This window comes from Chelonia mydas, chromosome 2 (assembly GCF_015237465.2).
Source record: "Chelonia mydas isolate rCheMyd1 chromosome 2, rCheMyd1.pri.v2, whole genome shotgun sequence".
Taxonomy (NCBI): Eukaryota; Metazoa; Chordata; order Testudines; family Cheloniidae; genus Chelonia; species Chelonia mydas.
In genome coordinates this window covers 22,436,514-22,462,331 of record NC_057850.1, presented here as the reverse complement: position 1 = coordinate 22,462,331, position 25,818 = coordinate 22,436,514, and the positions used below count along the sequence as shown (strand labels likewise).

General features: G+C 44.0%; 2 protein-coding genes, 1 long non-coding RNA gene and 1 other non-coding gene across 10 annotated transcripts in view; 2 read left to right on the top strand and 2 right to left on the bottom strand.

Annotated features, from left to right (window-relative positions):
* Window positions 1–642, top strand: part of TBC1D31 (TBC1 domain family member 31) — a 34,033-nt gene extending 33,391 nt beyond the window's left edge. For all 4 annotated transcript variants that reach the window (XM_007070876.4, XM_027833014.3, XM_027833015.3 and 1 more), the window contains one exon: window positions 255–642. In XM_007070876.4, coding sequence (XP_007070938.2) covers window positions 255–400 — 146 coding nt within the window. In that variant the 3' untranslated portion in view covers window positions 401–642. The remainder of the gene's footprint in view (window positions 1–254) is intronic.
* On the bottom strand, window positions 604–8,444 carry LOC119565551. 2 transcript variants are annotated; one of them, XR_005224255.2, is made up of 4 exons: window positions 8,308–8,444; window positions 5,664–6,751; window positions 4,483–4,683; window positions 963–1,283 (listed from the first exon to the last, which is right to left on the bottom strand). It is a non-coding gene; the product is annotated as an uncharacterized LOC119565551 (long non-coding RNA). The 2 variants fall into 2 exon arrangements; XR_005224254.2 differs by having other exon boundaries at window positions 604–1,283; window positions 5,664–8,342.
* On the bottom strand, window positions 8,249–8,321 carry TRNAM-CAU. Its single transcript has one exon. It is a non-coding gene; the product is annotated as a tRNA-Met (tRNA).
* Window positions 8,445–9,029: 585 nt separating the features above from the next.
* On the top strand, window positions 9,030–24,168 carry FAM83A (family with sequence similarity 83 member A). 3 transcript variants are annotated; one of them, XM_037892055.2, is made up of 6 exons: window positions 9,030–9,152; window positions 11,065–11,623; window positions 14,932–15,099; window positions 17,361–17,485; window positions 19,455–19,508; window positions 23,022–24,168. In XM_037892055.2, the coding sequence occupies exons 2-6, from the start codon at window positions 11,147–11,149 to the stop codon at window positions 23,569–23,571; spliced, it is 1,374 nt and encodes a 457-aa protein (XP_037747983.1). In that variant the 5' UTR covers window positions 9,030–9,152; window positions 11,065–11,146; the 3' UTR covers window positions 23,572–24,168. The 3 variants fall into 3 exon arrangements, with proteins under 3 accessions (XP_037747983.1, XP_043395075.1, XP_007070937.2); XM_043539140.1 differs by lacking the exon at window positions 9,030–9,152 and having other exon boundaries at window positions 11,063–11,623; XM_007070875.4 differs by lacking the exons at window positions 9,030–9,152; window positions 19,455–19,508 and having other exon boundaries at window positions 11,063–11,623; window positions 23,022–24,167.
* The last annotated feature ends 1,650 nt before the right edge of the window (window positions 24,169–25,818 follow it).

The window sequence follows — 25,818 nt, the reverse complement described above, 5'->3', positions numbered from 1 at the left end:
TCCTTGGTAATCAAGGGACTGAATGAAGGAATAGAAGTGCAGTAATTGTCTTGTTATATATTAAAGACAAAGCCCTGCAGTATTATTCTCCAACAAGAAATAACTTTGTACCAGTTTAGTCATGAAAAAACTGAATCCCATACAGGAGGTCAGACTAGATGATCATGGTGGTCCTTTCTGAACTTAAAGTCTATGAGTCTGAATCTTTTTAATGGTTAGTTGCAATATTAATTCTGAGCCTCTTTCATTTCTAGTTTCTTTAGATAGAAGACGAGAAGAACTGGAATGCAGAGAACGGGAACTGATGGCAGAAGTCAGAGGGCTCAGGCAAAAACTTACTTCACAGGCCCGAGCTACATATCCGCTACCTCATTTTCCAGACACAAAGTGGACCACTTAAGAAAGCACACTTTATACTTTAGCAGTAACTTATTAATCACTGGAATTCTAAATAGTTATGTTGTGATCAAAGAAACTGATTTTTAGATTATTTATTATAAATGCTTTTGGAAATACTTTTGTATATAAAAATAAAATACTAACTAGAAATGTTATAGTTGCACACTTCTGATTGTTCTGTCCATAATGACACTTCATTCTTGATTTTTTTTAAAAATAAACCTACTTTTTTTTATTGCTGAACCACTGAATAGTCAATATTTGAGTACAAGGCATATTCTGATTACACCAATTCCCTGAAAAATCAAAGCACTGTTAAAATGATTTATTTGTCAATAGTGTTCAATGGGAGCCTCTTTTGTAATCATTTTAATGTTTTCCATCTGTCTGTTATCTGGTACAGTCAACCCGTGGAACTCCTTGCCAAAGAGAAGTCGTGAAGGCCAAAAGTATAACTGGGTTCAAAAAAGAATTAGATAAATTCATGGAGAATCGGTCCATCAGTGGCTATTAGCCAAGAAAGTCAGGGATGCAACCCCATTCTCTGGGTGTCCCTAAACCTCTGACTGCCAGAAGTTAGGACTGGATGACGGCTCACTCGATAAATTGCCCTGTTCTGTTCATTCCCTCTGAAGCATCTGGCACCAGCCACTGTTGGAAGACAGGATACTGAGGTAGATGGACTATAGATCTAATCCAGTATAGCCGTTGTTATGGTGCATTCCAAATGAGGCAAAGGTGATCTAAAAGTAAAACTAGATATAGTGGCCAGATCCTTAGCTCCTGTAAATCATCTGTTGCTCACTTGATTTTGATGGTGCTAAAATGATTTAATCCCAAATGTGGATTTTGCCCAGTATAGGAGTTGGAACATCATGTAGAAGCTGTAATATGAGGAATAAGAAATGAAAGTAAAATAATGTCAGATATTTTTGAAAATTCTAAAGCTGGAATCTGCCATGCCAATGTATAGTGATTTAGAATCAACTTCTTAAACAAAATCAGTATCCATAGCTTAGCTAGTCAAAATAAATATGTGGGCCGGGAAACTGAGTTGCTCATTCTCTGTGCTAAGGACTGAAGTTTCCTGTATCCGTCTACTCTATCTCAGCTAGCCACTTGTTTCTGCCGAAAATATTTCTCTTCATGTTTGGAAGCAAAGAGTAAACAGTCTTAAAGTCCTCAAAGCAGCAATTTCCTAAAGGCTGAGTAACACAATTTAAATTTCAAAATGAAGAAAATGCTGTAACTCAAGTGCTGTCTCTCTTATATATATTCCACTTTTAGTGCGCGTGCACTCGAGGTTGGAATCTTTTGGCCAGTAATGTCTGTTAGGGCCACACCTGCATCCTGAGTGCTTTCATATCTCTCACCCAATGGCATAAAGGGCAGAGTGGGGCCAGCCAACCCTCAGTTCCTTCTTGCCCGTGGGTGTGGGACAGAACTGAGAGCAGTGGCTGTGTCTCTTACATATTTGCAATAAAACTGATATTTTCATACATAGTTACAATTTAGTGTAGGTTTATATTGGAATTGGAAAAGGTTCAGAAAAGGGCAACAAAAATTATTAGGGGTATAGAACGGCTTCCGTATGAGGAGAGATTAATAAGACTGGGACTTTTCAGCTTGGAAAAGAGGAGACAAGGGGGGGATATGATAGAGGTCTATAAAATCATGAGTAGTATAGAGAAAGTAAATAAGGAAGTGTTATTTACTCCTCATAATACAAGAACAAGGGGTCACCAAATGAAAATAGGTAGCAGGTTTAAAACAAACACAAAGTATTTTTTCACACAGCGCACTGTCAACCTCTGGAACTCCTTGCCAGAGGGTGTTGTGAAGGCCAATACTATAACGGGGTTCAAAAGGGAGCTAGATAGATTCATGGAAGGTAGGTCCATCAATGGCTATTAGCCAGGGTGGGCAGGAATGGTGTCCCTAGCCTCTGTTTGCCAGAAGCTGGGATTAGGTGACAGGGCATGGATCACTTGATGATAACCTGTCTGTTCATTCCCTTTGGGGCACCTGCCATTGGCCACTGTCAGAGGACAGGATACTGGGCTTGATGGACCTTTGGTCTGATCCAGTATGGCCGTTCTTATGTTAATAGTTCGAGTGTCAGCTTAGGACAGTTTTTGTTAGGTGTCCATTCCAGGTAGGGTTTTTTTAATGGTTTTAGCATTTATGGCTGAGCAAAAATCACCAGCATTCAAATATTGTCCTTCATGCTAGGTGAATGCTCCTCAATGATGACAATATATGTGCCTGTTTAGTTTGAATGAGGGGCACATCACTGACAAATGCTCCATTTATCAATTATTTTCTAAAAATCCAGAAAGGGAGGGAAACTGGCTTAAAGCTTTATCCGCTGGGCAAATTGGAGACCAGCTTCTGACCTAGGTAAATAAGATCTACCCACATCTCCAGCAGAAGTGCTCCAGTGACTGCATGCTATAACCTCCTCTAACGCTTCAGTTCTTGAAAAGCACTCCTATGCTCCTAACACTTCTGAGCCCACTTCATCAGCAGAAGGAGTTAGGATGCAGCACTGCTCTTCTGAAGTGCCAGAGAACAGGTCTTCGTGTTAAGAAAAGGCTTAGATCACCTCATGTCTCCTCTCAAGCTCAAGGGTAGAATAAGGCCAGACTTAGGCCTTTCTGGCACCTGAAAATACTGGTACTAGCTAAGGAGCACCCACAAGCAGCCTCTATACTGCCTCTACGGCACCGCCTGCTGAGCTCTTGGTGCCAGAGCTTCTCTCTTTAGTACCCATAACCTTGGTACCAATCTTGTCAGCACAGTTTATTCTGATACCACATCCTCAGAATGGCTGCTCATGCTACAGTCTCAACACCAAGATTCATATCTCTGGAAGATCTAGCAATGTCCTTCTTCCTTGAGTCACTACTGCTACTGTCGGTAGTAAACATTCCTCCAATGATACCCAGTGCCAAAGAAGTATCCATGGTCCGTATGTCTGCAGTACCAATGAAAGAGAGTTTTGCAGTTCCTGGGTTTCCATCTGTCACCGCCAATAGAGGTGCCACATTATTCCTTTTTTTTTCATTGGCATCAGATAATAGGGAAGTTCATCTACTTACTCTCTAAGATCCCTCTCATATGGCACCTATTCATCTAACAGGGAATGTAGAGTTCATGATCACTATAGTAAAAATATGAACTATAGACAAATATTTTTCCTGGTACAAAAGCCCTCCTCCCCAACTTATTTTTCTTACAGCCCTCATTTCTGGCTGTATTGAGCACCATGGTGCTTCCACCAGGCTAGGAAATCATCCTTCCTGGCCCCCACAAGACCTAAAGCTCCCTCCCCAGTAGGGTCCATCAGAGTCCAACAACAACAGCCACCCCCAAATGGCAATTGCTGATCCTCAGCTATTAATTATTTGTATTACCATAGCATCTAATTGCTTGTCTCTAATGAAGAAATAAATCCGCCACCTGAACTGCTCCCACTGCCATCTTGTCATCTTCACCTTATGAAGCTGTGGGTCCTGTATGCTCCATCACACCCTGACAACTACAACGTCTTTCAAGACCACCTTTGTTGAATGGCAGAAACCTTAGGATTCCAGTTGAGGTAGTGCAGGAGAAGTCCCAAGAACTATTGGACACCTTGCCCACCTCTATGCCAGACAGACTGGCTATGCCAGTAAATGAGGAACTATTAGAACCTGTACAGTTCTGGCAGACAACTGCATCTATTCCTCCAACATCTATAAAGAGAAACGAAGTAGAAGGTGCCATCTTTGGGGTTTGGGTGCCTTTAAACTCATCCCACACTTAGATCTCTTGTTCACTGTTCAGAAGAGAACAAAACAACAAAGCTCTAAGCAACATGTACAGAAAAGGAGCCCAAATGTCTAGATATTTTTGGATGGAATAGTTACTCTCTCTGCCAGCCTCCAGTTTAGGATTGCCAATTACCGGGCACTCCTTGCCAAGTATGATTACATAAATTGGAACTAGGATTCGGACTTTACAGACAAATCTCCACAAGAGTCAAGAGAAAGAATTAAGATCCTTAATTGCAGAGGGTCAGTTAACCTCAGACCTCCTTACAGGCGATGATTGATATGTCAGGTCCTGCGAAGAGATCAAGGACAACAGCAGTGACAATGATATGGGCATCGTGGTTGCAATCCTCGGGGCTCCCCAAAGACATATGAAGTACAGACAATCTCCCTTTTGAGGATTGTAATCTCTTCATCAGCAAGGCAGCTGCTGCATTACACTCTTTAAAGGGCTCCTGAGCTGATGTCCCTGGGTGTATACACATCACAAAGAAACAGGTTAAACAAACCTATGCCAGGCTGACTTTCAGCTGTTTTCTATCTTCCATGCTACAGTTCATTGGAATCTCCTAGGAAGAAACAGACATGGCACAGAACAACACCTTCTGCTTCTGCTTCATCCGAAAAGGTGCGGCAGATTTCTCCCTTGAGGTAGCCAGTTTGACAATTTAGATGAAAGCTGCTTAAAACATACCCAAAGGACTTGTACCCCTTCCCTACCCAAATGGGAAACACTTATTTTATCGCCAAGCTACTTAGGCAATGTCCCCTCAGATTGCTGGGGCCTGGAAATCATCCAGGGTAGATATTCAGTCCAGTTTCAGGCTCCCCCTACTTCCCATTTACTCTCACTATTCCTTTTCAGGGATCCCTCCCACAAGAGATGATTATACCAGGAGATAGATGTGACGTTACCCAGGGTACAATCTGGACTGTTGAACAGCTGTGTCCCCTCAATTCTCTAACGTGGGGTGCCTTTTATACCGCTTTGCTGTGAGAGCAACCACTCCTGATCTGCTCTCACACAGCCTCCCACATGTAAACAGCTGTCAGCTCTACTGTCTGAGTGCTATGGCCAGCCACTCTTGAATTACACTGCAGAGCAGCACCAGCAAATTCCCAGTCCCAGACTTTCCCCCAGAAACGTGTGTCTCATAGTGCCCAGCCCTCTGCTGGAAAACACAAGCTCATATAAAGTCTGTCATTTTATTCATAGAAAATGATATGCACAAATCCTGTTATCTCAAATGGACTTTCCCAAACACTTCAATCCAAGCACACTGGTTTAAATAAAACAATAAAAAAAAACTTTAACTACAGAAATATAGATGTCAAGTGATTACAAGTAACGAAGCATAAAAGTCAGAATTTGTGTTTTATGTTTTATTTCTTTGTAACCAATACCTAACTGAACAAGGTAAGTGAGTTCAAAGCAAAAGTCTCTCTCACCCCATGCTTCAGCAGTCTTACTGGCTGAATTCCTTTCAGACAAGATCCAAAGCTGTTTCTTTGTTCCTCAGGTGTTGTGTCTGCTGTGGGTAAAGAGAAAGGGAGGAATAACTTGGGGCATCTGTTTCCCATTCTTATACCTTTTTCTCTTCCTTGAGAATCATTTCCAACTGGGATTTAGGAGACAAAAATCTGTGAGGATGGAAGCCTGCATCTGTTTCTTTGCCAATATGTAAATTTCTCACACCCTTTCTCCTGTCAAAGAATGGCTGCTTAAACAGATGGTAGTCCATTTGGTTTTGTTGACATCTGGCTGAGGTGTTGGCTAACTATCAAGCTAGCATCCTAAAAATAAACTAGTCGCATCAACCCCAGGAGTGGGAGGGGCTGGCTGACCAGAATTCGTACCCATCCAAGACACTGGCATGTTCACAGGGCAACTAGCCGCCCTCCCCACCCTGGATGCACTCTATTTTTTAGCACACGAGTTCAATCAGAGCTATCATGGGGGACTCTCGTGCTGACAATCACATCCCCAGCTCAAAGTATAGGCATACGCTACCTTTCATCCAAGGCACAAGAGTGAGGCTGCCAACAGACAACACATGGTGATGTTCTAAGTGAATAGACAAGGAGAAAAACTGTCAACCCGTCAGGCAGCAATCTGCTTGTGGTGTTGGTGCATCTGTTACCAGCCAGACAACTGTGCACCTACCAGACTACAGAACACTAACAAATCACCTGAGCAGGAAGTTTTGAGAAGCTCACACATGGACTATAAAAGCCTACCATTCAGACAGTTTTTCAAAGGTGTGGTCATCTTCATGTGGTCTCATTTGCTATAGAAATAAACAAAAATTGTCCCACCTTATGCTCCAGGGGAGACCCAAGTCCAGGATCTCTCTGACACATTCATCGCTCCTCGACCTCCCCCCGAAGGTTTGATGTAAGCAAAACCAACCAGGAATTTGGTAGGAAGAGCCCAACAGCTATTTTTTTTCAGCATCAAATGCCTTTATTAATGCTGGGACCAGCTTTTTATTCTGTGTTGGTGGGCCTAGCACAGTGGGATCCTGGTTCATGTGATGCTATGGCAATACAAATAATAATAAATATAGCATTATAGTTGTGTATAGCACTTTGCAGGCAAAACACCCCACAAGACACCAGGTGAAATCCTAACCCCAGAGACAGCAAAGGCAAACCTAACCATAATTTGAATGAAGCCAGGATTTTAACAATTGTCAATACCCCAAATGGCCTACCAATGTAATGGCTTTTACTCTCCCATCCCCAGGCTCCAACTCCCCTGCTCCCTGCTCGGTCATCTGTTCTTTTGATTCCTGCAGCTACCATCTACCTCAGGGATGGGCAAACTGTGGCCCAGGGGCTGCATCCGGCCCTCCAGATGTTTTTATCCAGCCCTCAAGCTCCCGCTGGGGGAGCGGGGTCCGGGGCTTGCCCCATGCCGTGCAGCTCCCAGAAGCAGCGACATGTTCTCCCTCCGGCTTCTACGCGTAGGGGCAGCCAGATGACTCTGCACACTGCCCCCCCCCAAGAGCCGGCCCCACAGCTCCCATTGGCTGGGAACTGTGGCCAATGGGAGCTGCAGGGGCGGCGCCTACGGACAGGGCAGCGTGCAGAGGCGCCTGGCTATGCCTCTGCTTAGGAGCTGAAGGGGGGGACATGCCGCTGCTTCTGGGAGCTGCTTGAGGCAAGCGCTGCCCAGAGCCTGAACCCCTGACCCCCTCCCACTCTCTGAATCCCTTAGTCTCAGCCCAAAACACCCTCCTGCACCCCCAACCCCTAATCCCCAGCCCCACCCCAGAGCCCCTCACCCCCCCACACACACTCCAACCCCCTGCCCCAGCCCAGAGTCCCCTCCCACACCCTGAACTCCTCATTTCTGGCCCCACCCCAGAGCCTGCACCCTCAGCCGGAGCCCTCACCCCAACCCCCAGTTTGGTAAGCATTCATGGCCTGCCCTACAATTTCCATACCCAGATGTGGCCCTCGGGCCAAAAAGTTTGCCCACCCCGATCTAGCTGCTGCTCCCCTCAGCCCAGTCAGTATACAGCTGCTAAAATCCCCCACCACCCCTGCCTCTCTGCCCATTCCTGTCACTCACTTCACCACATGCACTACTCTCCTCCCCGCCCCGCCATGCCTCCCACAGGAAGGGCAAACGTCTCCTTGGCGTGTGGGGCCTGGCCGGCCAACGGCATGATGTGGGGGCTGGGACGGATACAGCCGGAGGGGAGGCGTGGACCAGCACGGTGGGGGGCAGAGGGTGGGCTCACTTCAGCGTGTTGGGTGACTGACAGATGCAGGGTGCGGCTGCAGCAGGGTGCACCCCCCCCCCCCCCCCCCAAGACACAACCCAGCCTGGGCCCCTTCCACCTGCAGGGGTTTAGAAGTGGGATTTTGTAGCCCAACACTGGGGGGCGGGGGGGCTCAGCTAAGTGCTTCGGCCTTGTAGCCCCCTCCTCGCAATAACCCTGCGGCCCCGGGCCTCACGGGGCTTCTGAAACCCAGAGACCGAGCTCAGACCAGCGTTAGGAGGGCGTGGGAAAAAAAGCAACCGCTGCCCCGTGTGAGGATCGAACTCACGACCTTCAGATTATGAGACTGACGCGCTACCTACTGCGCTAACGAGGCGGCTGGAAGCGAGGGCCGCGCACCGCCCCTCCAGCCCGGCCGACTCGCCTTGCCGCGCGGCGGGGCCGCGGCGAAAACGGAGCCCCCCAGGGAAGCCGGGGCAGGGGGCTGCGGGGCTCTGGCCCCACCGGCTGCTCCCCAGCAACACCCGGAGACGACTGCGCGCCCCCCGCCCGGCTGCTCCGCTTCCCCCGCCCCGTTGCCCGACCCCTAGTGAGAGGGGAACCCCGCAGGCTGGGGCGCTGCCGGGTGGGCGGGGTGCGCCTCAGGGAATGGGAGGGAGGCCGCTCGAAGGGCGGGGTTGGGGGCCCAGCTACACCCCCCCCATGAGCCCCCCCACGCAGCGGCCGCGCTCGCCGCAGCTCCCGAGGGAGGCGGGGACGTCGCTTCCAGTTACTGTTCGGGAGCCCCCGGGGCGTGTGCGCGGCTCCCCGCCTCGCGAAGGGGGCTCCGGTATCCGGCAGACTTCGCCGCCCCTGTCCCCGGTCCGGGGGCAGCGAAGCGGGTGCTCGGTGCCCCAGCGCAGGGAGCTCCGAGAGGGGCTTTCTGTGCCGTCGGACCGCTGAATCCGACACCACCAGTGCGGCAGAAACTCTTCTGAGCCGCCGCCAAATCCCTTTGCGTTTATAACTGCTGCATTCAGCTGGCGCGGAAAGGAGCAACGGTTTAACCGTCCTGGAGCTGGTCGTGTGTGCCGCTTTAATGAGCCTTCTCCATTTTCTCTGCCATAACGAGCAACAGGAAGACGAATAGATTTTTTTTTAAAGCCACGACAAGCGACTTTAATGACTATGTGTTCAGGCGTTAACTGGATTGATTTATGTTGACAAGGTGCTGTTTTACATGACTAATTAATTATGCCAAATAATTTTCCATCCACATACTTGCACTTAGCAGGTCACTGAATAATTACTTTTTGGCACTTCTGATGCAGCTGCACGCCAATGCTGAGGGCAAACTACAGTTTATTAACGTCAAATAGTCAATTGTTTCTTAGAGACCAGCACATAGTAAACTCGTTTAATAGAGCAGGCAGGAAAGACTCCAAATACACTTCTCCTTCGCAACTTTAGGGTTGGCATTTTCCACCCATTTATTTCAATTTAAAAATATTAATGATTTTATAAGAGTGTGACATTTATCAATAACATAAGCATACTTTCTTCCTTTTTTATTATGAATTATATTAATTCATAAAGTAGCCACCACTGTAGGATCTGGGCTACATTTACATTGAAAATATTAGGACCTATAATGTTTAAATGACACTGTGGTGAAAACATTTGTGCTCTGAATTGCATTGGTGGTGAACTACTGGTCTCATTTTCGCTAGCCTAGCCCAGACCCCAGAGCCCTCAACACCTTCTTTGAAAGCTCTGTATGTCTAGAAGTTAGGTCCCATCTTGTAAGTTCTCCACGTGATCCCAGAATCAGGGGCTGAGATAATAAGTGATGCATAGGTGTGGGAACTAGAGGTGAGTGGGGGGATGCTGCAGTGTGGGGCTCTGCTGCCAGTCCCACTCCTCAAGTCCCAGCTGCCGCAGGCACAGTGAAATAAAGAGTGATATTCACAAAGGTATTTAGGTGCCTAACTCCCACCAATGTCAATGGCACTTACCTAAGAGACTTCACAGCAGGTGAATGGCAGCACCAGAGTCAAACACAGGTGTTGTGCCTGCAATATTCGCAACCCCACACATTCAAAAATTACGAGTCGGGGCCCAAAATCATGAGATTCTTAAAAAAGCAATAAATTTCGGGCTCTTTATGTTGTCCTTTTCGTTTCTCAGCCTTCCAGGTGCACTTGCACCATGTTTTTTAGATTTTCTCCGCCACCAGGATGTTTTTTAAATAGAAGGTGCGATTCTTGTGCAATCACTTGGCACCAGGAGCTGGGGGTTTAAGGGAAAAGATCACAAGATGTGATCAAATTATGAGAATCTGAAACACTGTGAGACTTTGATCCCTCCATGAGCCATCTGACAACATTCCCTCCCAGTAATAAGCTTGTTTTATTTTCACTCAATGGTGAGTAGTTTTAAAAGAAATAAATTACTGAAATCCCTAAAGTAATGGTCAGATATTATGCATGGGGCACAACTGTCACATTTAGTCCATTTTAAAACTTGTTTTCTTTTCTTCTTTTTGTTTAAACAAACAGTCATGGTGGCACCAGATGCAGCCAGTTGCCAGAGCCCCTTTAAACTGTTTTGAAATTATGGAACGGCTGATGTTTTCATTCAGATTAACATCTGAGTTGGTTTGGCTCCACAATAAATGCTATAGGGACCCCTAGAAGCCTCAAGCTGTTTTGGAGATTGTGCAACAGTGCTTGGAAAGGTATCTCCTTTTGCCTCAATGCTTCCCACCCTTCAGAGAGTACTGCAAGGAGGGGATTAAAGAAGTGTGATTAAATCAGACAGCACTGGGTAATGTGAGGTTGAACTCTTCATGTGCCCTCCGGGCAAGGTGTGTGTCTATCAGATAAGCAAATTAATCAGCTTTAAACCTATGTTCCATCTGGGACAGAATCCTTGCTTAAGCACGACATCTGTAAACCAGCCTCTTCAGTTTTTGGATACACTTGTACCAACAAAATCAGCGAGAGCTTGTGGAGCCAATTTGCCTTCAGTAGTAACATTTATTTGTTTTTACTAACAAATGATTCCTTCAACAAAAGGGAATTTACAGCAGAGTGGAGTCTGCAAGTGGGAAGCTCATTTGTTCTTTGTTTACATGCAAGGTGAGCTGCGTTGGTCTCTTCTGTATAGTCTATATGCACAGTGCTTGCCATACGCATCAGTCAACTGCTGATCCAAAGAATAATGAGCCGATCAAGACATGTGGGCAAGATAAGGAAACGGCTGGAGGAGATCAAGAATCAGTCAGTCAGGCCAATAAAAGCAGATTTCAGCCACCATGAAAGTGTAAGACTAGCTACTGATGCCCTTTTGGATGGTGGGACTGAATCCTATCTCCGAGCCTTAAATGAAGAAGGAGAGGTGGCTTTTCTGTCATCCGTGGAAGTTCAGTATATCAAGAAAAATGCCAGAGAGCCTTACTATGCTAACGAATCTCACGCAGAGAAGGAGACTGGACCAAGGCAGAATGATGCTGGCTCTCTTCAGTCAGGAACATACTTCCCTATATCTGAAGGTAGTGAACCAGCCCTGCTTCACACCTGGAGCACAGCAGAGAAGCCCTATCTAAAGGAGAAATCCAGTGCCACTGTGTATTTCCAAACAGAGAAGAACAGCAACATCAGAGACATTATACGCCGCTGCATCAGCAAGACCAGTCAGGTAAAGAGAAACTCTGTGTTTCCTTTGGGTTTGTTTTTATCCCTCCTTATAAATACTGTTAATGTGGTGCTTGGTTAGAACAGACCCTGATATGTGCCTTACCAATGCAACTCTGTCTAAGCAGGGGTGATACAAGTCATTCTATGCTTGCCCTATCTCATTTGCAGACAGTACCTCTCACATCGTCTTGTGAAAAACTGGAGCTGGTTTTGTTATGTGAAGGCCTTAAGGTAACGACTGTGCCGTTTGGGTTTGGCATTAAGGGAAACCAGAGTAAGACCAAGCAAGCAGCTAACAATTTCGCTAATGTCCCAGACTGAGCTTAATTCAAACCCAGACCTCCAGTGATTAGAAGCTAGTACATTAATTCACTGGCACACCTAAATACTCTTGTTCTTCTTATTTAAAATAAATGTACCCAAATAAAATAAATATATCTTAGTTGGTCAGCCATTTTGTATTTGGGACACCAGCACACAGCCTGTCTGAACCAGATAGCTGCATAGTCACTGTAAAAACCTTAGCATGCAGTTTTGCTTTGAAAAGTGACTGGAAGAATGGCACTTACTCACCAGATTGCTCGCTATGTGTATTCAGAGCAATGTCTTCTTACTTCAGTGACTAAAATAAGTGTTCACTGCTCTTTTTGTCTCCCCTTATCCCTTCAGAGCCAACAAAGCTAAGGAAGTAGGAGCTAGGTTTTCTTTCTTTTTGTGCACTGCAAACAGGTTTGTTTAGTAAGTTCTAACCAAGTACATCTGTGCAACCCATGAGTTTGGACAGGTGTCACTGAGATCATAATTTGAAGACAATAGATAGAGTAGGTGTCAGTGAGGGTCTAATCTGGCCTGTGGAACCTTTGTTACTGGTGATGGTGCAGGAGAAGGAAAGAATCAGTTTAGAAGCTCAGACTCCAAGTTGGGTTTGAAGGGTTGGCAGTTAGGAAATACATCATTGTATTTGTAAACTGAACAATGTTTTATCTGGAGATGTTTGCAAGACAATAAACATGGAACTTGCAAGACAATAAACATGGAACCTCCAATGCCATTTTTACAGACACTTTTCAGAATAGAACTTCGCTTTAACCCCAAGTCACTTGGTCACTTGCTTGGTCACTAGTACCCATAGTCTGTGTAATTTCTGAGTTTATAAACAACCCACAACTAGTGCTGCAAGTTACTCTCTCTAAAGGGATGGGACATGTGGCACTTCTGTCAGCCTGCAGCTACTTTGGCTTATCTAAACAGGTTGTCCTTCAACCAGGAGGAGGCACCTATTCCTCCAGAATGTTGCTGAGTCGTGAATAGAATGGAGTTGTGAGTGAGACTTTGGAGGAGACTATTAAAAAGGCTTTTACAGTGAAAGTAGCAAGAGCTCTTATGCTGTAGTCAGATAAATTTCATTTTTTGTTGATGACTCCAGGAGACGCAGCACAGAATGTGCAGCTCAAGGAATATAGGGGGCAAAGGTGGCTTGATACCTTCATCTTGAATCCTAGCTGTTGTGGGGCCAGTTTAACCCACTTGTGTAAATTAGAGCAGCCAGAAGATTTGTTTTCTTTGGTTTCTAGTCAGTTTCACTTTGAGACTCTCATGCACTAGCTCAGTTTGGGTGTAATCAGTGCGGGGGGGGGGGGGGAATGTTTAATCCCAAATAAAGTTACGTTAAAAATAATTGAAAAAAATTCTATTAATGTTAGTGTAACCCTTCTGCCCGTCAGAGATGGCAGCAACAAGGGCCGGGTTCAGTATCTAGGGGTTCCATTCCAATAACACAATGCAAAACCAGCTCAAGTCCCCACCCAGTGACCTGTGACAAATATATACCACCCCCGCTGGGCGCCTCCAAGAGGCAATACTTCCCCTCTCGCAAGCACATAGTCTGAGTGTAGCAAAAAGCCTTTTAATAACCGAGAGAAACAATGTGGCATTATGTTGGGGAAACACTACCAACAGGATTCATAACCCACCCCAAGCAAATTGGAGCATGTTCTTTCCCTTTGGTTCTTGAGTCCAGCAACCCAAAATCACCCACAGATCTCTGTCCCTGGTCAGGGCAGCCCCAGAGTTCAAAAGTTTATCTGCAAATGTTTACCTCCCAACCTGGGTGGAGTGGTGGGGAGTGTAAGGGGCACCTTACATGGTCCAAAACTGATTGCCCCACCTCTCCATGGGGCTCTGCTTTGCCAGCCACCCCCGTGAGCTGTTCAGGCTCCCCCATTACTTAACACAACACTCACTGATTTCAGCTTGGGGAGCCTCAGTGCTGGTACACCATTAGCCCAAAGTGAATTCAGCTCAGCAGCCTGGTAACTAAACCCCTAATAGAATCAAAATTAGCTCTGATATTCTACAGTGGAGAGAGGAAGAAGTGCAATTAGCATGTAAGGCCCTCACCAGGGAGCCCATGCCACCAAGTATTAGTACCTGCCCCCAACCTCTCTCCATTCACTGGGTGTTGGAACCCATGACCCTTGCCTATCGAGGGCTGCTTAGTTGATGGTGAGTCCCTCCATCATAACAAAAGGCCAAGTACAGTTCCATTGTCCTTGATTCACATAATCAGGATAATAACAGTTTATTCCTGCCCCAATAACAGAGAAACTGGGGCTCCTACAGCAGCCAAAGTGACCATCTAGGCAGGGTAGGTGTGCCTATGCAAATGAGATCAGCCCTTGAAGTTCTTTTCCGCAACCCACCATGACTCGCCACCAGATGTCAGGGTAGAGCTCATCCTGACTCTGCTTACATTAGGTTTTATGAAACTCATTCTGAAAATGAACTGTAAATGTTGGTTCTAACCTGAGTCCACCCACATACAGAAAGTTGCACAATTGAGGATTGCTCCAGGCTTGAGGGGTAACATGGAAGAAGCTTCTTTCTATGAATTCATACTGCATACATTTGATCTGTGGGAGAAATTCACCTACTTGCTAAGCCCAGTGTGTATCTTGTATGAAATAATCCTGTTTTAGCTATTTTCCTATTGTTTTCTGGTTACTGTTTAATTATTTTCCCCAGTACTGAACCCGGGGCTACAAATTCCTAGGCCACTCTAAGGTTTCTTAGTAAAAGGACCTATAAAGAAAAAATATTTTAGACTGGTTTTATATGAGCAATAAAGCAATATCAAGATATTCCTTTGAACTGGGTGCTCATCTATATTCAAGGAAAGGGATCTATATAAAATTTTCCCTTCTCCAACACAACATTTCAACTTATATTTGTAAAATAAGCATTATATTTTCCTGGTATCCCAAAATCATATATCTTTGCTCTGCTTACACCAATGTCTTTTCTCCCTAGGTTCTGGCCATTATGATGGATGTTTTCACTGATACTGAAATATTCTGTGATGTGCTAGAGGCAGCTAACAAACGAGGTGTTTTCGTCTATCTGTTGCTTGATCAAAGCAATATAAAGCTCTTCAGTGAGATGTGTGACAAGGTGCAGATTGGAGAGGATCACATCAAGGTATCGCTGATTACACAAAACTCTTAAAGCCTTAGAGCTTTCGTTCCTAATGTCGAACTTGTTTTGACTCATACTCCTCTGTTGTAACTCAGTATCATGGGTATTAATTTGAATTGTGATATAACAAGTATTGGCTGCTAGCCTAATTTGTCTTCAACTATGTGAAAGAAAACTGAATAAAGAAATAAACTTTCTCCTATAAATGGCCCCCAAGTTTCTAAGTAAATTGAGGCTAATTAAAAATTTTCATGATGGTGTTTGAACCATTGTTAAATCCCAAAGCCGGGGAAGCACAAGAACTAACAGGCTGGTTTGTTTATTGAAAATATGCCTTCTTGAAACACAGGGTTTAAAAACTTATGAGCCAAAGTGTGCTCCATTTTATTCATCCAACGAACACTACTGATCTGTTAGGGCCCTGATCCTACAAAGACTTAAGCACATGTGCTTAACTTTATACCTGGCAAGTAGTGCTGTGGAAATCAGTGGAACTAGAGCCAAGCACAGTGGCATCCTGGTCTATGCTAGGGCATTATGGGCTAGATTCACAAAAGGATTTAGGTGACTAACTGCCACTTTAGATGCCTAAATCCCAGAATTGTGCCTCACTGGGATTCATAAAGTCCCTGCTCTGCTGTCACCAAACCCTAAACTCACTCAGTGCCTACAGTCTCGCAGTAAAAGCTCCCGAGGCACCTATGTGTCTGCCTCTGAGCGTGTGCACTGCAGCCCCATGCCAGTTGTCCGGACGCCTAAGCCCGAAAGCATTGCGTGAATATTGAGAAGTCAGGCTTTCTGCCACCTAACTCACCTACAGGGCCCGATCCAGCAAGCACGCTGAGAACTCACGTAGCAGATTGGGCCTGTATAGGCGAGCTTCTACAAAGCAGCTGGGAGTAAGGGGAGGAATGTTTCACTGTGAAGAAATAATTTTAAAAAGTCTTTGGAGCAGAGGGACTGGATCCTGGCTGTCCAATGTGAGTGCTTTAACCACCAGGCTACGGAGTCATTCTTGGGCTTGCTTACTTGCTTGATGTCTGTCTCTGGCCCAATGACTCTTTCATTAGTTAATCCACAGTGGAGCAGCATCAACAGCTGTGAGATCAGAGGAGGTTTATGTTAGAATATCCCAGAGGCCAGCGATTAGGGCAGTCAGCTGAGGAGAGACTTGGACTGGGGGGGGGTCTCTCCCAAAGCCCAGGTGAGTACCCTAACCATTGGGCTAAAAGCTGTGAGGGAGCACCTCCCCCTCTACTCCCAGCTTCTTGCCAAAATGGTGCTGGCACCTTACTGCAAGAGAGGGAATACCGCTGAGAATCCCAGGCAGAGGGAAGAACCTTCCTGTGGCCCAGACTTAGGCCTCTATCTCTGAGACAAGAGAGGGGCTTTCACACACCCTTCCTCTTGGCTCCTCCCATTGGCTAGCTTAGGTGGGCCAAGGAACCACTTAACATGATGACATTTGGGAACCCCATTCTAGGGCACCTTTCTTTCCCCATTCATTGTCTAGGGAGCCAAGGCGCCTAACCCAGGCTTTGTGATTTTCTAGATGCCTAAGTGAAGTGTAGCAATGCGTAAGTTTCTTTGTGACACTAGCCCTATGGTACTACAAATAATAATAATACTCACAGGGTGTAAAGTACAGCATATGTGTAAGTCTTTGTAGGCTCAGGGCCTCATTAGTAAGAGGAGTGGGTTTTAGCCCGAGATGTTTTATACTAGAGACAACGTAAAACACTAAGAACCAGATCCTCATCTGGTACAAATAGACATAGTTCCCTGGAAGCTAGTGGAGTTACACTGATTTACACTAGCTGAGGATCTGACTCTAGGGATCTAATTCTAGTCACAGCTATGGACATACCCCTGCCGTTCATTTCAAAAGGTGGTGTGTCACAGTCATAGAGCTGGGGGGGGGCCCAGCTATGTCCAAAAATTTACAGTACTGTACAGCATAGCTCCATTTTGTATAGGTTTCCATACAAAGGCCAAATATATAGCCCAGTTTGTGCACCCATTGAAATCAATGGCATTGCATCACATGACAAAGTCTGACAAAGATTTAGTCTAAATTCTATGCAACTGCACTTTACAGTATTAAAATATACAGTTGGGGAATTAAATAAGAAATCCTAGCAGAGGGAGGGGGAAATTAAGCAATACAGGCTAGGGGAGAAGAAAGATTACCAGCTAAATTTTGCAATAGGATGATGAATTTTAATATGTGTTTACTGGTTGTTGTTGTTTTTGGTCTTCTCTAGAATATTTCAGTCCGAAGTGTTACTGGAGAGGTTTACTGTGCCAAGTCAGGCAGGAAATTCTCAGGGCAAATCCAGGAAAAATTCATCATCTCTGATTGGAGATACGTTCTCTCTGGATCATACAGGTGAGACCAGTCATCACATGTTCTACCTGAGGTTAATTCTATTATTATTTGAATTGAAGTTGTACTTAGGGGGGTCCTACTCAGGGATCAGAGCCCCATTGCGTTAGGTGCTGTACACATGAAGGCTGGGTTACAGATAAAAGTATTTCGGAAAGTAAAGGTTTACTCTGGATTATGATTCATAGCCCCTAACCACACTGAGGATCAAGAATGGTTCCCCTTAAAGTGTTTTGAGGTGGGTTTTTTTTTTTTTTTTTTTTTTCCTTCTGAGAACCATTTTATAACCATGCAATGGTCAAATTGTGTTACAGAGACTATTTACCCTGCATAGCAAAGTTTGGCTATCCTCATTCTCAGAAAAAAAGATCCCTGTCTCCAGTGGTCATGGATAGCATGTCGCAAGTCATTCATGGTTATACGTGGTAGTTACTGTGCAGTCTGGAACTGTGGCAAGTTCATACTAAAACTCTGCTGCTGAGAGGAAGGCTGGCGATGTGGTTAGGGTGTTGAACTGGGACTCAGGAAATCTGGGTCCAATTCTTAGCCCCACCCCCTAGACTTCCTGTGTGAGGTTTGCCATTGACTTCTGTCGTGCTAAGCTTTCACCCTTAATCTTTCTGTAGCTTGGTTACGCAACTATAAAAAATGTGATGATAAGCCTTATTTTCCCACACCCTTTGTCTGTCTTGATTGTAAATTATTCAGGGTATAATGTCTAGTACAGAGGACTTTGATCTCAATTGGGACATCTAGGCACTACTCTAATACAAATAATAAATAACATTTATACACATAACACCACTTTTGTGGTTTTAAGACACAGGGCATACAAAGGGCAATAGGCTGCAAAGTTTGAAGTTCCTTGGATCTAAATATTAATTGGTTCAGTCTCTACCAGAGAAAATTGGAGCTGATTGGAACTGGTCAACATTTTTCCTTTTTTCATGAAACATTTTGAAAATATAATTGTTTCTGTTTTGAATATTGCAAGGAAATATCTTTTGTGGTTTCTGAAAACTTTCCAAACCAAAGAGATGCTTGTATGAGACACAGCTGGAGTGAATATCTCAAGTATTTATGTGTGTATATCCATCCAATCGAAGAGTCAGGAAAACATCAAGTGACAGCATGCCACAACCTGTACCCAATCACAATTTACACAATAGCAATAAAATAAATAAAATAAATCAATAATTTTTTAAAAAATTGCTGTTTTCCCCCTCACAAATAAATAAAACATTTAAAAAAAATTGAAATTTGTAAGCTGGAAGTTTTCAAATAACTGTAACATTTTGCTGGAACCAAAACATTCTCATAAAAGCTGTCATTTTCAAATATATGCTGCTTTTAAAAAAAAAAAAGTTCAAAAAATGTTGACCAGCTCCAGAGCTGATGGCCTATCCTAGTAGAGACTAGGATCTAACTTAACTGTTCATGGCTGGCACAAAAGAGATTGTGGAGCAGAACTAGAAAGCTGCCCATAATACTGCGCTTACCACATTTTTCATGTCATCAGCAAATCATTACCAGGAGACATGTACATTTCTATCACCTTAGGGAGCTCTTAATGTGGCATAGGTCAGCCTCTGTTTGGAGATTCACTCTCTATATGACAAGTTAGCTAGTTGAAAGGAAAGTAGAAACGCTAGATTCCTGCCATCCACCTTAGCAGATGTGATACGTCTAGCCTTTATTTTCTGTTAATTACGCCTGTAACATCTGGCCTGCAATGTTTTCATACCGGTATAACTATTCTAGTTAGAGGTGTGGTTTTATTGTTTTTAACCAAACAGCCCACTTTAATTAATTTCCTTTCCAACATGTAGTGTTGCTAATTCTTGCAATTTTATTATAAGTCTCACAACATTTGGAGTGTTAATTAAAGCCCCAGATGCTAAAGTTAGGAGATTGCATGAGACTCTGAGCGTTCATGTTTAAAAAACTACATTTCTAATCTTCATGGTTACAGAGAAAATCTTGAAAACTTGACTCACGTGAATCCTACCGGCTCAGAAACCAGAAGGTGAAGAAAAAGATCCAAATTGTATTATTTTTTTAAATGTCATGCTCTTTGGGAGGTCTGACCCATATAAGAACTTTTATACCAGTATAAATGTGTCCACACTGTGTGTAGAGGGAGCGGGGGATACAGATAAGTGGTACAACCTGTGTGCATAGACAAGATCTCTGCTGGCCATAGAGACAGACAGCCATTTTGTGTTCAGTTATCATCAGACCGTGAGACACACATACATTGGGTGCTTTTTCAAGGACAGTTTATTTTTGTTCTTTCTACTTTTGTGTTCTTTTAATCTTCTGACTGAAGATGCTTGAATGCTATTAGTATACATAAAAAACATACCAGCAAATCCATGTTGTATTGAACATGTATGTAAGGAGAGCAAATGTGAGGGAATGGAGAAAGCAGACTTTTTCTCTAGCAAAGATTTTCTCTTTGCTGTAAAATGGCTAGCACATCCACCCACCATTCATATTCAGAGTTGTGCCTTGCATTTATCATTGCTGTTGCAAGCTGCTCTAACCTCAAAAGCCTTGTCAAACTGCATAACCTTATACTCAGGCCAGCAGAGGGTGTGGTGAATACCAAATCTTTTATACACAGTTTAACTCCATCAAGCCCTGCTGTGTTTACCATAGGCTCACACACCATGTGTTGTTTTTATAGGCTTGCTAGCTTTTACTTTGTTCACTCTTGTTGTTTTCTCCTCATTCCCATAGCCCAACCCCAGTTAACCCTCAGTCTTAGCCAGCAGTTTATACTCCTGGGGAAGATCAATGCAAACAAGCCTTTTTGATGAGTGATGATAATAGAGACACTTTTGCAACCGATGTTCCTTAAGAGTCTCATTTGTGTAGGCCTTAAAGCTAACGCAAAATCACATCAGCTTAGCTTTTTGTCATGGATCATTAGAAGGGTTTGAATCTGGTTTATGGGGTAGTTTCCATACAGTTTTATCACCTATACCTCTGGCTTTGGGCTGTTGGAACATTGTATGTATTATAAACCCTACTTTTTCTAATTCTCTCACATATAGAATCAAATCAGTCTTTAGCAATGTTAGGTCAAGTATTTATTTGTGTGCGCGCTCTCAGTGCTCATAAAAGAGGCCAAATTAAAAGCCCTGGAGAGTGAACCCCTCGCCTAGGGTGACCATATTTCCCTTAGCTGAAAACGGGACACCGGGTAAGAGATGGTCCCTGTTCAGGGAAGGTTACTTTATACATCTCTGAGGCACAGTCCTTTAGGTAAATTCCTCACTATCCTGTGATGCAAGCTGTCCCAGGTTGACCCAGACGTAAGAACCACCTGTAGTGTCCAGCCAGAGAGCGGGGGCTGCTGCCCAGGGGACAGGTTTGAAAGCATCCCTGCCTGCCAGCAGCAGCAAATCTCTCCAGTCATGCTGGTGGTGGGCAGCGCTAACTTCAGAACTGACCCCCTAGCAGCAGCCGCCGCTCTCCCCGGGTCTGCCAACACCACAAATGCCATCTTGCTGATTACCCAGCTCTCATGATTCCAAATCCAAGCCCATTAAAGGCAAAAAAGAGCAAACATGAACAAATATGAAACACATCATAAGGTTTTCAGCTGATTTTACTCATCAGATCAATTAGTAGGACTTTTTTATGGAATCTAGAGAAATAATTTCTGCTGTAGTGTCTTCAAAATGCAAAAAGACAAAGCATTTAAAATAGTGCCTGTTGTATACAACTGAGCACAAGGTATACTGAAGCTAGTAGTAGATCTAACTGCCCTTCTTATAACATGCAGTGTTATATCCTCTTCAGTACAAAGAGATTTAACTTGGATGGGATTTTCAGAAATACTCACAACTCTGCTCCCATTAAAGTCAATGGTAAAAACATCAGTGGGAGAAGAGCTGGAGCAAAACTGAGCTCCCATCCACAAGGTGAGTTCAGATTTAAATTTGATCTCTGAAGCACCATGCACACCTGTGGTGTTGTAAATGTGAGCTACAAAGGAAAAGTAAAGAATTTCAGGGTCAGGAGCTGCCAGTGAAGTCCACAACATTGCACTGACAGTTTCCAAATGAACTTGCTGAGAGAGGTGAGAGGATACAGTTAAAAACAGGACTCCCATGTATTAAGAATAAACTTGGAACAGGCTGTTCTACACAGTTAGGGAGGCAAAATACTAGAATTACTCCAGAGAAAGATCTACTAAGAAGTGAATTAATAAAACAGCATTAGTCTCAGGCTGGAAGGATCCTTTTCACACCCAGTATTTCTTACCTAATGTGATTCATCTTAAAATTGTACATTAGGCAGTGTTTTCAGATCTTCGCATAAACTGCACAAATAGTCTATTGTGTTTTGAATTATGCTTTTTGGATGAGTTTATACTAATGGTAAAAATTACTGCCTCCCCTGAGCCTTCCCCTCAGAAGCGGGAACGCTGTACATAGAAAATATGCTAATGACCCAACGTGGAGATAAAAGTTTCCACTGGAAGAGTTGGATAGTTCCTGAAAGAAGATGCAGCTATGGATACAACTGCAGGAAACAGGTTAATATAGGTTTATTATTCTCAGAACTATTACACATAAGGTATGTGGCTCTTCCTTTAAAATCAGTCAGCTCCTGCTTGCCTTATTAATTTAGTGCCTGCTCCGTTTCTCATTAGTCAATGGAGAGTCTCTTTTAACTTAGTATGAGTTGGATCTGATTCTTTCTGCTTATTAGATACTCAGACCTACAGTGTTGCTTGCAGGATAGACAGACAGGCATCATGTGTCCTTTGGCTCAGTATCCACATAGTCTTTTGCATTAGTTAACTAAATTGATTCAAGATCGCTCCTTTGGCTAAAGTGATGCAACTTTGAATGTGGACAGTTCTCTCTTTGTGTGCGTGTATGACGTACAACCAGAGTAATACAACACGAAAGCCCAATTAAAGGTACAGATTTTGAAATATTCAAACATACTTGCTGTTTAACACCATATTAGTGATACTAGTTAATGCAACAAGGTACACATGTCAGCTGCAGGGTTTCCACTGCACACATTTCAGAATTCTTGTTTTTTTTGGTTTTTGCTGGAAGGCACTTTAATAAGGTGGGATATTATAGTAAAAAGACCCGTTCCCTCACTCTGACAAGGTGAAAGAGGTGTGTGAATAAGTGAGGGATTTTGGATAAGATTCAAGTGGTAGATTTGACTCATTGCGATCTATACAAATACCCAAACTATCACTGCGCTTGTTGAAATTAACTTTTATATAACAGACTTGGCTCACACCACTCCCTTTAGAGGGTTAGTCAACTTGACAAGGTTCTTGAAGGCTTCAGAGGCAGTTGTAATAACACTGTTTATCATATCAAAAACAGGGGATTGACATTAAGTTACTTGCATTTCACCTGGAAAACCAATCTTGTTAATACGTTTGGACCATAGGTTTCAACAATATAATACACAAGCCATTGGCATCATCTTTGCATTGTTCTCCAGTTCCTCATGGACAAGGTTAACACTGACTTTATGTTCTCTTTTCTTCCAGCTTCACATGGTTGTGTGGCCAGGTTCACCGGAACTTCCTTTCCAAGTTCACTGGCCAAGTTGTAGAGCTCTTTGATGAAGAGTTTCGACATCTCTATGCTTTGTCCAAGCCAGTGATGGGACTGAGATCTCCCACACACACAGTGCCCTTCTTGCTAAACAAGAGCATCACCACCCAAGGCAGCCTCACTAGCAGCAGCAACCAGGGAAGTGCCAATACTCCTTCAGATCCATTCAGTAGCTTGTCAGCTAATAGCACATATCAAACCAAACAACCCTCCAGAACTCACATGTACAGCAGCAACCCAACATCACAGTCACCACTTCATAGAGGTAACTCCTTCCATGGCTACACCTCATTCATGTCAACCCAACCATGGAAGGCCATCCAAACCAACTATCATCAGTGGCAGTTTGGTACTGATACCCCAGCAGTCCTTTATAATAATGTTAACATCTACAAACCTATGCAACTTAGACAAGACGATGTAAACAGGTCAAGGTTAAACCCAGTGTTGAGATGCCTTCATAAAGCTAACCTGATTACATAACCACCTTGTTTTGTATTGCAAATGTATTGAAGATTCATTTTAGCAGTAGCCTGTTTAATAATGAATACTCAGCATAGAAATTATGTAGAATACAAAAGGGGGAGACTTGCAAGACTGCATTCTCTCTTTGTTTCACGTCTTAGGGATGATTGTATGTTTCAGTCACAAAGGACAACCACCACCAAATGTTTCTCAAATTAATAAAACCTAAGTCTGCTAGCACTGAAACCTTGCATTTATGATACCACCATTTAGGAACAGAAGTAGTAGCATTGTTTAAAATGTCGGGTACATCGATCTGCCCTTACATAATGAATTTGTGGTCAGGTGGTTAGCATTGCCAAATGAAAGTGCATAAAATAACAGTTTGATGATGATTTTTATGTGCTTGTGAAGTCTTCTCTTTATTCACTAAAGATACTGGCGGCAGCAGTGCAAGTTCTCTCATTCGCTGCCAATGTGCCTCAATCCTGACTTGGAAGGATCACTTGAAGAGTTGAGAGAAGCACAGCCTCCATCTCCATTCAGTCTTTGACATCTCTGCTGAGACTGGTAACAAGGGTGCCAGTTGTGGCCGTGCTTTCTGTGAATAGACCTGTTGTGACATTCCCCTGGTGTTATCTGGACCGGTGATCTGCTAGGGCACTCCAATCCTCGACTCTGGGAGCCAGCCTTACCCTGCTTTGGTGTGAGAACCCCCACTCCCGGGCTGGTCCTGCACAGCCTCTGGCATGGAAGCTGCTCCCAGCTACATGAGCACTTTCTGCCAGCTGCTGCTTGGATTGTGCAACCGAATGACACTAGTCAATATCTCCGGTCCCAGACACAACCCTAGGAACATCCATCTTGCAGTGTCCAGTTATGCCGCTGGATGCTGCAAGCTTACATGAGTTCATCAACTTAACAAAGAAATTGATATGTCCAGGCTTGTTATCCCAAGGGGAGTTTCTGACACACCACAAACCAAACAAACTGCTTCAGTAGAATAAACAAATTTATTAACTACAAAAGATTGACTTAAAATCTAAGCACAAGTCAGATTTGGTCAAATGAAATAAAAGCAAAACGCATTCTAAGCTGATCTTAACACTTTCAGTGCCCTTACAAATTTAGATGCTTCTCACCACAGGCCGGCTGGTTGCCCTTCAGACAGGCTCTCCCCTTTGATCAGTGCTTCAGTTGCTTGGTGATGATGTCTGTAGATGGAGGTGGAAGAGAGAGGAAGAGCATGGCAAACATCTCTCCTTTATCATGTTCTTTCTTCCGTCTTGGCTTTGCCCCACCCCCTTCAGAGTCAGGTGAGCATTACCTCATCCGTAGTCCCAAACTGACCAAGGGAAGGGGGGTGACTCATTTGAGAGTCCAACAAATCCTTTGTTGCTGCCTAAACCAGTGTCCTTTGTTCCTGAGAGGCTGAGCTGGGTTTGTCCCATACATGCCCTGATGAGGTGTGAACTGCCCCTCTGCTCCTGGAGAGTTTTGCCTGGGCTTGTTTTAAGCCATGAGGACACATTTTCAGCCTCATAACCTTACACATGAAATTACAACCTATAATATTAACTACAACAACAATGCTCAGTGCATCATGAGCCTTCCAAAGACACCTGACATGACAAATTTTGAATCGGATACCACACAATCATATTATAAGGATGAACATGGGGGTACAGGGTGTTCCCCTGAGGTAGAATGTCACACCTGTCAACTATGAATTGGATTGAGACCACCAGCTTATGTTACACAGGTCACCAGAAGCCAGTAGATGGTAACAACTTTCAGTTACTATCACCTTCAACTAGCTTTAGTCCATTAACCTATATGTGAAAAGCGTTCTAACCCATTAGCCCAGTACCACCTATTCTCTCATCCCAGTTAGTTATACAACTGGAAACCGAAGCCTCCCATTTAGGAGAGACTCCCATTTCTAGAGGACAATTTTACCTTGAAAATATTTGCATAGATTCAGACTGGAAAATGGTGTGCAGTAAAGGAGATGGGCAGTCTGAAAGCAAAGTCTTATCAATCACACACCTTACAGATATTAGGCTTAAAGGGCTCAGTTCATCCTAGAGGATGAATCTGTTATAAGTGCATGGATCTTTGAAATCCTCCCAGTGGTCATTTGGTTAAATGAGAAGATAATGAAATAGATAGCAATTGGCACTCAGAGTTTTCAAAACAAAAGGGTCTGCTCCTCAGAGGTGCTGTGTGTCTGTAACTCTGATTAAAGTCAATGGCCAGTACAGG

What these genes read in the sequence shown, in the direction of transcription:
- FAM83A (XM_037892055.2), top strand. Translation starts at nt 11,147, where the DNA reads ATGAGCCGATCAAGACATGTGGGCAAGATAAGGAAACGGCTGGAGGAG. An exon ending in TTGGAGAGGATCACATCAAG is followed by an intron (nt 15,100 to 17,360) that starts GTATCGCTGATT and finishes GGTCTTCTCTAG; the next exon opens with AATATTTCAGTCCGAAGTGT. An exon ending in ACCGGCTCAGAAACCAGAAG is followed by an intron (nt 19,509 to 23,021) that starts GTGAAGAAAAAG and finishes CTTTTCTTCCAG; the next exon opens with CTTCACATGGTTGTGTGGCC.